This window comes from Microcaecilia unicolor, chromosome 2 (assembly GCF_901765095.1).
Source record: "Microcaecilia unicolor chromosome 2, aMicUni1.1, whole genome shotgun sequence".
NCBI lineage: Eukaryota > Metazoa > Chordata > Amphibia > Gymnophiona > Siphonopidae > Microcaecilia > Microcaecilia unicolor.
In genome coordinates, this window is record NC_044032.1 from 451,323,070 (window position 1) to 451,336,742 (window position 13,673).

The 13,673-nt window shown below is 41.2% G+C and overlaps 1 protein-coding gene across 1 annotated transcript in view; it reads left to right on the top strand.

Annotated features, from left to right (window-relative positions):
* The window catches only part of LOC115462551 (dynactin subunit 1-like), a 277,665-nt gene that overhangs the window by 233,353 nt on the left and 30,639 nt on the right, over window positions 1-13,673 (top strand). The window contains exons 27-29 of the mRNA XM_030192544.1: window positions 229-250; window positions 5,292-5,418; window positions 12,964-13,153. Coding sequence (XP_030048404.1) covers window positions 229-250; window positions 5,292-5,418; window positions 12,964-13,153 — 339 coding nt within the window. The remainder of the gene's footprint in view (window positions 1-228; window positions 251-5,291; window positions 5,419-12,963; window positions 13,154-13,673) is intronic.

The window sequence follows — 13,673 nt, forward strand, 5'->3', positions numbered from 1 at the left end:
TACATCATAACAATAGTTTGTATCATGAGTACAAATGTTAGTATAATTTATGCAATTCTTCTTTACATTATTTTCATTTTATGTACAGGATTTTTGTATGCTAGTGGTTTCTCTTCTTTTGTATAATCTCATGTTCCCATTTTCTAGTTCCTTTTAGTCACAATTCTGGTTTTTTTAATCTGGGCTCTTGTCTTTTTTTGTACGCTTTCCTTTCTCTGTGGGATACAGAAGAACAGCAGATAGGTACAGTGCACGTACTAGCCCTCAATGACCCGCACGGTATCCTGCCACCCACACAAAACTGAAAGTCTGTAGTACATACGATCAGAATGCGCTGGGTTTCAGATTTTAATTATTTAATATACTGTTTTTAGAAAACAACAAAACAGTTTACTTTAAAACAACAATGAAATATACAGCCCAAAGAAGAGTGGGGTCAGTGATCACCCACACATGAACTGATACGTATGTATAGGTTAGCCTAGGAGATAGGACAGGGCTAGTGCAAGGCTTTTCCTAGGCAAATCTTCAACCGTCTTCCACTCCTCCCCACTTCATTAACATTTAGACCCTTTGGCCACTGCCAACCATCATGATTACCCTAACACCACCCCTCACAAAATAATCTAGATAAATGGGCTATTTGTAAACTGCCCATGTCTCCTGCTTGTAGAAGTACCCACTACTGTTTCTTTGAGTTTGTGTGTCAAAACCTATTGTTTTGTATGAAATTGCTGCTCTAGGCGACTGCCTAGTCATGCCTAATGGTTGGGCCAGCCCTGGGAAAAGCAGAGACACTCTAAGTACAGGGTAGGAAGGTATTGCGCACCTAGGACCAGCTTTAAGTATTTTACATATGTTATGCAAGAAACAGCCCCATACAGGGGAATTCTATAATGGTGCTCAAAATTGTATTTCTTAAAAAAATTGGCACTGTGAGATTCTATAAAGGCTGCTTGCCCTTTATAGAATCATGCTTAGGGCTGATTCCCATGCCTAATTTTTGGCTGCAGCATTTATGCCTGTTAAAGCCTGGTGTAAATGCTGGTACGCAACTTAGACTGTATTCTATAATTCCGCGTGCAACTTTCCAGTCCACCCCTGACATGCCCCATGGGCACACCCGCTTTCAAGATGCATGCTATGGGAGTTAGAGACACTGCATTAGAGACTAGCACGCAGCAGGATGCATGTGGAAATGTTCATGAGTGCCAATTAACTTCAATAATTGGTTGTTAGCACCAAATTATTGATAGTTTTGCGCTCATTTCTTAATTAAGCTGTGCACACATATTGGGCATCTGTCCAAATTTTGACACGCAGTTGTAGGCACCATATATAGAATCCAGGGATTAGTGTAGTAACAGAGTAGATGACGTTAAAGTCCAAAACGACCCATCTGATTTGCTCCTTAAGATGGTTAGGGTTGTAACGTCTGCTCCATGCATTCACCGACGGTTGTTAACTGCTTCTCTAGGCTGGTTACTGCCCCATTCCTTCATTGAGGCTTGAATAATTAAAGTCTACCATAAAAATATGCCACAGTCAATATAGGGTAAATTCAAGAAATGGTGCTGAAATGTAGGCGCCGGGATGATGTGCACCACGCGGAACTGCTATTATAAAATACTAGTGCAAGTCCGCATCTACTCGCCTAACACTCAGCATCAGCACTTACGGACGTAAGAATAGCCATAGTGCATCAGACCAATGGTCCATCTAGCCCAACAGTGGCCAATCCAGGTCACAAGTACCTGGCAGAAACCCAAATAGTAGCAAAGTTCCATGCTGCCAATCCCAGGGCAAGCAGTGGCATCCCCATGTCTGTCTCAATAGCAGACTATGGACTTTTCTTCCAGGAATTTGTCCAAATCTTTTTTAAACCTAGCTATGCTAACCTCTATTACCACATCATCTGGCAACAAGTTGTAGAGCTTAACTATTCGTTGAGTGGAAAAATATTATCTTGTGTGCCTTCCCGCCAGAGGTGGTGGAGATGAAAATGGTAATGGAATTCAGAAATGCGTGGGATAAACACACAGGAATCCGGTATAGAAGGCATGGAACCAAACAAGCTTAGTGGTGATTACATGACAACACCAGTAGTTGGGAAGTAAAGCCAGCGTTGGGCAGAGTTAAGAACATAAGGATAGCCATACTGGGTCAGACCAGTGGTCCGTCTATTCGAGTATCCTGTTTCCAACAGTGGCCAATTCAGGTCACAAGTACCTGGCAGAAACCCAATTAGTAGCAACATTCTATGCTACCAATCCCAGGGCAAGTAGTGGCTTCCCCATGTCCATCTCAATAACAGCCTATGGCCTTTTCCTCCAGGAACTTTTCTAAACCTTTTTTAAACCCAGATAAGCTAACCACTGTTACCACATCCTCCAGCAGTAAATTCCAGAGCTTAATCATTCTTTGAGTGAAAAAATATTTTCTCCCGTTTGTTTTTAAAAGTATGTAATTTCATTGAATGTCCCCTGGTCTTTGTACTTTTTGAAAGAATGAAAAATCGTTTCTCTTCTACCCGTTTTACACCACTCTGTATTTTATACACCTCAATCATATCTCCCCTCAGCTGAAGTACCCTAACCTCTTTAGCCTTTAGCCTTTCCTCATATGGGAACAGTTCCATTCCCTCTATCATTTTGGTCGCTCTTCTTTGAGCCTTTTCTAATTCTGCTATATCTTTTTGGAGATACAGCGACCAGAATTGAATGCAGTACTCAAGTTGAGGTCGCACCATGGAGCAATATAGAGGCATTTTAATACTCTTGGTCTTATTTTGCATCCCTTTCCTAATAATTCCTAGCATCCTGTTTGTTTTTTTGGCTGCCACTGCACACTGGGCAGAGGATGTCAGCTTATTGCCTACAATGACACCTAGATCTTTTTCTTGAGTGCCGACTCCTAACATGAACCCTAGCATCAGGTAACTATAATTCAAATTATTCTTACCAATGTGCATCACTTTGCATTTGTCCACAATAAATTTCATCTACCATTTGGATACCCAGTTTTCCAGGTTAAGGTATTTCTGCAATTTTTCACAATCCACATGTGTTTTGACAACTTTGAATAATTATGTGTCATCTGCAAATGTAATCATCTCACTCACCATTCCATTTTCCAGATATTTATAAATATGTTAAATAACACCGGTCCCAGTATAGATCCCTGTGGCACTCCACTATTCATTGAGAAAAATGTCCATTTAACACTACCCTCTGTTTTCTGTCAAGGAAATAATTCCTAATCCATAGAAGGACATTGAGGGGCATAATCGAAAGGGACGTCCAAGTTTTCATGAGGATGTCCTCGCAGAACATCCCCAACCAGGGGCGGGGAAACCCATATACTCGAAACAAGATGGACGTCCATCTTTTCGATAATACAGTCAGGGACGTCCAAATCCTGAAATTTGGTCATCCCTAGACTTGGTCGTTTCTGATTTTCGGCGATAATGGAAACCAAGGACGTCCATCTCAGAAACGACCAAATACAAGCCATTTGGTCATGGGAGGAGCCAGCATTCATAGTGCAATGGTCCCCCTGACATGCCAGGACACCAACCGGGCACCCTAGGGGGCACTGCAGTGGATTTCATAAATTGCTCACAGGTACATAGCTCCCTTACCTCATGTGCTGAGGCCCCCCCCCCCCCCAAAACCCACTACCCACAACTGTACACCACTACTATAGCCCTTACAGGTGAAGGGGGCACCTAGATGTGGGTACAGTGGGTTTTGGAGGGCTCGCTATTTCCTCCACAAACGTAACAGGTGGGGGGGGGGGGGAATGGGGCTGGGTCCGCCTACCTGAAGTGCAGTGCACCCATTAAAACTGCTTCCAGGGACCTGCATACTGCTGTGATGGACCTGAGTATGATATCTGATGCTGGCATAGAGACTGGCACAAAATATTTTTAAAGATGTTTTTTGTGGTGGGAGGGGGTTAGTGATGACTGGGGGAGTAACAGGAGGTCATCCCTGATTCCCTCCGGTGGGCATCTGGTCAGTTCGGGCACTTTTTGTGGCTTGGACATAAGAAAAACACGACCAGGTAAAGTCGTCCCGGTGTTCATCAGGGACGTCCTTGATTTTTCCATTATGGGTCGAGGACGACCAAGTGTTAGGCACGCCCAAGTCCCGCCTTCGCTACACCTCCGACATGCCCCCGTGAACTTTGGCCGTCCCGGAAAGCAGTTGGGGATGTCCAAAATCGGCTTTCGATTATACTGATCTCAACAACCCTGTGAGAAGGATCCCCGTCTTCTGATTTGTGTTGAAAGATGGGCGTCCTTCTCTTTCAAAAACAAGCCCAATAGCCTCCTATCCCGTGACTTTTTAATTTTCTCAGCAGTCTCTTATGAGGAAGTTTGTCAAAAACTTTCTGAAAATCTAGGTATACTTCATCAACTGGCTCACCTTTATCCACATGTTTATTCTTATGACTTAAATGTAAACATACTGCATCCACAAAATTCCAACCAAACCTCCAACAAGTGGAGGACATAACTAGGACATTTCTCTGTGGAAGTCACAACATTACATTATTATATTACTTTAACTCATACCTCATGAGTTAAGTGTGGCTTACAGAATAAGAGAACTGGGCATACCCAGGAAAATTACAAAATTATACTAAAAAAGGAAAAAAAAACCATCAACAATAAGCAATGTACTTAAACAAATGTTTTCAATAACATACAAAATTTACTGTAATTAAGACTGCTATCTAATCACGCGTGGAAGCTCATTCCAATAATTAGCAGCCTGACATGCAAGTATTGCTGAGAAAAATTTAATATAAACAATCTTCCTATGATTGGGATAATGCAATGTTAAAAATTCTTTAGATTCTGGACTCTCATGTCATCTGAGCAATATCAACATAAAATCTCTCCACTACCAGGCACAGAGTGGCAGTTAGAACCCTCACACAAAGACAGGGTAGGAGCAAGTAAACTGCATGGAACAGCAGTTACAACACCTTACTGGGCAAACTAATGGGTTATTTTCAGTCTTTTTTTGCCATCATCTACTATGTTACCAAGACTTGATACAGCTGTGGAAGGACTAAGGGGAAAAGGCCACTACTTTCAGACTCCAGAGCAGCAGGGGTATGGTGCTTAGCAAGAAAGAGGAGGGAAGGCAGTAATCCAGCTCCTCTTTTGCTTTTGCCTCTGCACATCCCCACCCTTTTTTGGCTACAGGATTTGCTTGTTTGTTTGTAGGTTTTAATCCGATAATTTCTTTTGCCTTTTTTTTTATTTTTACAGCTATCAGTTCTGGTCAGTTGTTAGGGAGCAGTTCTAGCCCCATCCAAGTTAAGGATTCTCCTCTGCTCCTGCAGCAGATTGATGCATTAAGACTCACCATCAACCACCTGAAACATGAAAACAACAGGTTGAAGGTCAGTAAATATTTGCATACCAATAATATTCTCAGGGCTGGAATAAAGTATAGGCAAACTAGGTATATGTCTAAAGCCCAAGTGTTTAAGGGGAGAGGGCCTGTCAGATGTGCTCAAGGACTTACTAGCAGCAGAAATTTGAGGTAGGAACAAGCTAATAGGAAGGCACGGGGAACAACAGCACTGAAAAGGAAGCTCTAGTCACTAGAAAGAAAGGGATGAGCAGGGAAAGTGCCCTTGCAAGTGCGACTTACTGAATGATGTGAGTCAGGTGAAGGATGACAAAGTTCTGCAATGGGCAGTGGGCTGACCTTGGATAGTGCCAGTGGAGCCAGAGTCCTTGAGAAAGGAGCTGAGCACTGTTTCCTCTAAGCTGCTACGCAATAGCAGCAGCAGGACTCACCCCCCACCATCACCACCACTGCTTCTCCAAACTAGCAGCTGCAGTGGCAAGAGAGCATAGGGTTACCATATGTCCGGATTTACCCGGACATGTCCTCTTTTTGAGGACATGTCCGGGCAACCGGGTGGGTTTTGCCAGCCTGCCCGTTTGTCCAGAAATCTGGACAAACGGGCAGATTGCTAGCCTCCCCTCCCCTTACTTACTACTGCCCTGGTGGTAAAGTGACCTCTTCCGCCTTTGGGGCAGGAAAGAGCCCCCTCTTTCCTGCCCAGAGCGCTGCCCTGCATGCATCCTTCCTGTTTGTGATCTCGGCGCCGATTCAAAATGGCCACCAAGAGTTGACGTGACCTCGTGAGACTTCAACTCTTGGTGGCCATTTTGAATCAGCGCCGAGATCACCAACAGGAAGGATGCATGCAGGGCAGCACTCCGGGCAGGAAAGAGGGGGGTCACTCCTAGGGGTCACTTTTCATTTTGGGATGATTTCTGAGATTCTAATGTTCGGTTTTACTGTTATGCTAACGACATGCTACTTTTTCCAGTGACAAAACTTTATCTGATACAATCATCTTTGTTAATAGTTACATCAATAGAGTTAAGAGCTAGAGTAAAAACCATGGCTTAGTTTAAATGCTAATAAAACTAAACTATTATGGCTAAGTTCTTTCTATGATTCATTTCCAGATTCAGTCTAATTACAAGATGGCCTTTCATTACCTGTTGAAAAATCCACTGCAGTACTGGGGTTTATCCTTGATTCAACCCTTTCCTTTGAACCACAGATCAACTCAGTTGTCAGCAATTGCCGTTGTTACAAAGTTGATGTAATTTAAAAATTACATCAACTTTGTAAAATTTGTTCATTAGTTTTTGAAGAACATTTTTTATTATTGGTGCAGGCTTTTACTATTTTACACCTTGATTATTATAATTATTTATAATCTGGAATATCGGTCAGATTAAGATCTAAACTTGAAACTGCAAAATGTAGCAGTGGAACTAATTTTTGGTATGAAGAAAAATGATGGTGCAACACAATTGCTGATCAGACTACACTGGCTACCAGTTCAAGCTAGAATTCTTTTTAAATTGGGTTGTAGTATTTTTAAAATATGTCTAGTAGCACTATAGAAATGATAAGTAGTGGTAGTAGTATCTTCTTGTAGAGGTTTCTCCTTTCCAAAATTGATCAAACCACTTCGATCTAAGGAGACTTTTCTAATTTAATTTTCCTTCAGCCAAACGAGTGTGCTTTAAAAAGATTCTTGCGAGTTCTCAGAATTTTCAACCCTTTGAACTAAAATCTTTTAAAATCTTATTCATGATTTACTTGTTCCTTTAAGACATTTTTATTAAAAAAAATATTAGTTAAATTTTAAACTCTAATTACTTTTTATTTGTAATTCCAAGGGTATGCCCTTGTACAACCTTTGTTGTGATCCACTGTGAACCTCAAGGGGGAGTTAGTGGAATACAAGTGTAGTATTAAAGAGGTGGGAAAGAAAGAGGATACAGTTAGTGAAAGACTGGGGAATAACCAGAAACGTAGCCAGGTTGAGGGCTCGGGGGTGGGGGGGAGCGGAGAATGGACTACTGACAGTGCCGCTACTTAATTTAAATGCGACAGATTGCATCAAAAATAGGAACTGGTGGAAGTCCGTCCCTGGTGACCCACCTAGTTACGTCTCTTGGAATAAGAGGAAGTGGAAAAGGAGAGCTTGGGTGAGGGAATGAGATGGAAAGCAGCAGGTAGAAAAAAAAAAGAGAAAAGAATGAATTAAATCTGCAGAAAAATATATTGAAGAAAGCTGAAAGGAAAATAAGGAAAAAGAAGACAACAACAAATGGACAGGAAATCCTGGCAAAAGAATTAAAGGAAGATGAAGGAAAGAAGAAACCAGAGACTAGGACCAACACCACTACAAAAAGTAAATGACTAGACAACAGAAGAAAAAAAATTAAAATTTTACTTTAGGACAGCGATTCTCAACCAGTGTGTCGGGACACTGGTGTGTCATCAAAAATTTGAGACACAATAAGCCTGTGCTTTACCTAACTACCACCTGTGCATGCATGTTGGGGGGGGGGGGGGGGGGGGGGGGGGGATAGAGACCCCAAGAGTCAAGTACTTGAAATTCCAATTAACTGGTTCCTATTTCTATTTCCCCACTACCGCCAACTGGATGGACCATTGGTCTGACACAGTACGGCTGTTCTTATGTATTGCCACCAGCCCCAGCTAGAAATGTTGCAGATCTGCTGTTCATAGGTTCTATTTTGTACATAGTTTCTGGGTAGCATATCTGCAGGGTTTTGTGTTACTGTACAGGATCTGGTAGTGGAGGAATTTTGTGTGACTGTTATGGAGGTGACACCAGAATTTAAATATGTATTTATTTTATATGGCAAACTCTAAGGGAAGCATCTTAGCTCTATACCCTAGAATAGGTAAAAGTTTATTGATGTTGTGGGCTGCATTTTAATAACAGTTAACTCTGCAATTAATGCATTAAATCATTAATCATGATTTTAAAAAAAACTACAAGTTTCTTCAAATTCAAAAAATGTTTTTAACTCTTCAGGAGCAAAGATGTATCATAAACCTAGTGGTTAGGGTGGTGGACTTTGGTCCTGGGGAACTGAGGAAGTGAGTTCGATTCCCGGCACAGGCAGCTCCCTTGTGACTCTGGGCAAGTCACTTAACCTTCCATTGCCTACCGCATTGAGCCTGCCATGAGTGGGAAAGCGTGGGGTAGAAATGTAACAAAAAATAAATAAAAATAAAAATATACAAGGATAATAAAGTATGATTAGTAAAAAAAAAAAAAGTAGTCTCCAACAAGAAAGCCTCCTGGTGCAGGGCCTTATGGTGCTCTTGAGTGGACCGAGCCATATCTGGAAATATCTATATCTTTGCCTCAAACTCCTTACTAAAATATTAAATGCATAATTGTATTCATATCTTGCTCAAAGGCAAAATGAACTAGGCATGGAGCGGTCTTGAGATTCGAAGGTTGAAGTTTCCAGTAAAACAAAAACATCTAAACGGCTCTACAGTCCCATTAGCCTTCTTAAGTATATAATAAACCTTATTAACTGTAAGAACTAAGTCCACAGATATTTTCAAAACATCAATTAAATATTTCTTAAAGACATCCAAAGGTTGTGTACCAGTCAGAATAAGAAAATTGAGAACACAGATTTAATGTCTGGTAAAGTCTTCCAGTTATTCAATCACTGCTTACACTTTATGCTGTCTATTAAAATGTCTTATTGCTTATTGTGTTGACATTGTAATGTAGCATACTATGCCATATCATGTATTGTTATTTTAATAATTTTTACTGCTGTAATTGTCTGTTTGACTTATTGTACACCACCTTAAGTGAATTTCTTCAAAAAAGCGATAAATCCAAATGAATGCATAAACAAATGCAATTCCATTTTTTCTTTTACCAGTGCACTCATCTTCACCAATATTTCAAACCTCCTACCACATTCAGCCTTAAAAACTTATCACCACTCCAACTGCTTGCATTAAGGAGATGATATCCTGAGAGTATTTAAAAGCTGCTGCTTTTAAGCCCACTAAAATGCTCCAAATACTTTGCAAAGTTACCTCTCCCAGTAGCTGGCCCTTAGATATTCCATGCGGCTTTAAAATCTGTGCAGACTTCTCCAAAGCTTCTACCTGAGCTGAGAAACGTTGCACTGAAAAAAAAAAAAAAAAAGATAGTGTCTCCCGATACTTCCAGCAGAGTCTCAATCAGGAGCGGCCTACTCCCATCTACAGACCTTCAGCAGCAACTCCTTCCGGGTGAGCTGTCTGCACCTTCAGGTCTTGTCTGTTTTACAGAGCTGGTGGAATGATCACAGTCATTGAGGGACACCTCTCCTCCACGCTGCGTCAAACTTCCACACCCAGGAGCTTGAGGAAACCAACACACTGCTGAGTCTGAAGAGGAGGAGATGCCAAAGGCGGATAGGTTCTAACTGAAACTTTATATTTTGGCGCCATTAGTAAAGAGAAATTAATTAAAAAGTAAAACTCAGAACCACAAGTGTAGAGAGACCTATCACCATCAAGCATCACACTGACATCACTTTAGCATGGTAGAAGTAAGTAAGCAGCAAGTTCTGGTGGTCAACTATACAAAGTTAAATAATGAAGTTAGATGACAAAAGCTAGGAGTTCCCTTTTTTCCCCAAGTATTGGGTAGTATGGGCCTCAAACCTATTTGTGCTATGCAAGCAATATCCAGTGCCTTGTTGCATGGAATATGGGAGATTAGCCAGATCTTTGCAGAGTTCTTTGCTTCGTTATATAAGGTGGAGGCTAGTGATATGGAAGCAGTGTGATTGTTTTTGGAGCATATGACATGACCCAGATTGATGGAGGCTTAAAGTGATATGCTGTCAGGACTTCCCAGTTGGAAGCCATTTCAAGGGGATGCAGTTGAGACTGCTGTGTTTTTCCTATTCTTCTCCCCATTCTTGTGGTGTGTCTTGGAGTTGGTTAAAAAAAAACAGTTTTGAGAGCATAAAGTGTTAGGAAACTGGCTACGTCCTCTACAGCTTGAATGTAGTGCCAAAACCTATTCAAAGATATGTATGCAATAAAGACCGTCAGAGCTAGCAGAAACAAAAGGCATGTGTGAGTCATGGTGGATCCCCCAGTGCATCTCCAAACGTGGAGGTCCGTGCAGTGGAAAGAGGAAAATGCAATATGTTGGCAATAGTGTTGGTGGAGATTCAAGTGGTGAAGCTGGAGACTGGAAATAGTATCCTGTTGCATAGAAGAAAAATTGGTGGAATTGAAAGAGAAAACAGGAGATGGAGAGTCGTGTGTTACTGTTGGAAAGGAGCCAGGATTTAGCAGTTTCAGAGAGGAAGGTGCTATTTAAAAACAGATTGACTCACCTGGAAGGAAACCTTGATCAAGAAAGCAGGCGTAGGAGATTAAACATTTGCATTGTGGAGATCCTGGAAAGCAATGAGCAGACACTTGCTATCATACGTAAGGAAACCTCACTGCTTCCCCAATTCACCTGCCATACCAAAGTACAAATTGGAACAAACAGCATCACAAATTGCAAGCTTGGCCCAATTTGGGTATGTCCTCTCGGGCAGTTATTGTCAAGGCTACGTTGCCTCTCTCCTTAAATCGAGAAGGAAAATCTTATCCCAGTTGTGCATGCCATGGTAACATCAAGACTGGATTACTGCAATGCACTATACAATGGTCTGACTACAAAGGGCCTGCACCAGCTCCAGTTGATTCAGAATGCAGCAGCAAGACTCATAGAAGGTTGCAAGTGACGTGACCACATCACACCATTTTTGCAAAACCTTCATTGGCTACCAGTACAATACAGGGCTAAATTTAAAACTCTATGTCTGATCTTCAAGGCCCTGAAAGGAAATGGCCCTGAGTATCTGAAGAATAGGATGATCCTCCACACACCGCCAAGGACACTAAGGTCCTCCCAAGGACTTTCACTAACTACACCCTCTCCAAAAGACATTACAAGCGAGCAAGCCTTCTCCGGAGTAGCCCCCACACTCTGGAATGCATTGCCTGAAAGGCTCCGCTTAACACAAGACTACCTCTACTTCAGGAAGCAGGTGAAAGCTTGGCTCTTCAACCAAGCCTTTAACGGAAGAAGTAACTAACTTGTTAGTCTCACTCACACAAGGATTGACTCGGGCTGTACATACTGCAGCAGGACATGTTTATCCACTCCTACACTAGCTGAGATAATATTTTACCATCTCTGACCTCACGTGCAACTTTCTTCAAATCAATCACCTTACTTTCTAATTCTTTCTACTTTCTTACTCACCTATATGTTACAACTTTGCCTTACCCTTCACTACCAATTATAATGTTCTAGTACATATTGTGTTGTCATTGCAAGTAGTATACTATGCCATAGTTTGTACTGTTAGAATATTTTTACTGCTCTAATTGACTTCTGCTCATGTTTGATCTATTCTTACTGTACACCGCCTTGAGTGAATTCCTTCAAAAAGGCGGTAAATAAATCCTAATAAATAAATAAAGCTATTTTGGTACCAAGAAACAAATTTTGTATTTCACCAAGCCAGACAGCAACAAGAGTGCAATTTTGAGAATAAAAGTATTTGCATATTTCCAGATCTTAGCTTTGAAACAGTGCAATGTTGGAGAGATCTGATATGCTACAAGCAAGCACTTTTGGAAGAGAGGGGTACATGCAGGGATTTGGTTACATATGCAAAGTTTTAAACCCTGTGTCAAATAAAAATGAACACAATATAGACCGATAATAAATATTTTTGTCTGGGATCCTCTTCTTTGGCTGATGACTAGAATACTGGCATTTGTGTGTGTAGCTGCCATCTAACTTTAGATGGCTCCTTACAGAATTACCTCCATTGAGGGTACACGGCCGACAGCTCCTGTCTGATTTATGCAGACAAGTGGATTAGTAATTTGCAATAATTATTTGCAAACGAAACCCCAGATCCACAGTGCTTCTTGCTAGTAAACAAATTATTTTCTTTGATTTTGTTTCCATATTAAATTTTCCAATAACTTGTTATGCCAAAAAATAACAGGTCAATATTCAAAAGTACTTATTTATATAGCAACAGCTGCTATATGGAGGAGCATCTTATTTGCAAATTTTCAACAGCACTATCCAGATAATGTTACCGAAAAATCTTAAGAGCCTGCCCCAGCACTATCTGAATAATGCTGTGTAGTGCCATGGCTGAACAAGGTCAGTGTGGGTGTTCCACCTAACTGTATGGATAGTTGACGATATTCCGCTGCTATTAGTATAATTAAGTAGGATTAATTTCAGCCAAAAAAAGGCCTTCTTAACTTAAACTGTCCAAGTATACAGATAGTAGCTGAATGTTGCGGCAAATCACCATTGCCCATGTCTATTCAACGCTGTTGGCTATCTGGCTAGCCATACACAGCTGGCCTTTTAAAAAGCACAAATGCAGCATTTGAATATTGATCTGTAGCTTTTTTTTTTTAGTTGGTTTAGGTTGCACACAGCCCAAATTGCGTCCGTCTTCCATCTTTATTTGTTGCTGTGCTCTCAACAAATGTATGTTCTTATCATAGCTCTTTTGTCCTCTCCCTCCAGGCAGCTCAGATGAACGCTGAACTTGGAGCACTGCCCCCTCTGCACATCCCAAAGCTTGATGTTCCCAAAGAAGGTCAGACAGCTGATGTGATTTCCAGCACACTATACCGGAAGACGAGTCAGCTGCTGGAAGCACTACAGCAAATGAGCGCCAATGCCAAGGTGGTGGACATTACACACAAGAGAACAGGTCTGGTCTTTGGGATAAATACAAGTAATAATTTTTTGGGACACAGCTGAAGCTGGTTATTCCCAGAGCCTTAGAGTGACAAAGTAAGGGTTGGGTCATCCCAGTTCTCAGACAACACTGAACACTGAACTCATTCACATTCAGAAAAACAATTGTATTTATAAAAGCCACTGTTTTTCAGCATTCACCCTCCTATACTTCTACCATTCATTAGAGTTTCTTATTCACAATCTTCACACAATGCGGAAGGTATGAGCACATTTAGAAAAATGATGGAGGGTGTGTGTGGTGTGTGTGTGTGTTTGTGTGTTCTTTTCCCACTTGCAACCATTTATTATTGCCCCTTCACAGATTGCATATTATGCGTGGCAAAATCCAAACTGCTACATTCAAGCCTGATAAGATGCTTAAGCAATTCTGAATAAGATTGCAATATGCTTTTTATTTATTTTATTTTTTACATTTGTATCCCGCACTTTCCCACTCAAAGCAGGTTCAATTTGCCTTACATAAAAATAGT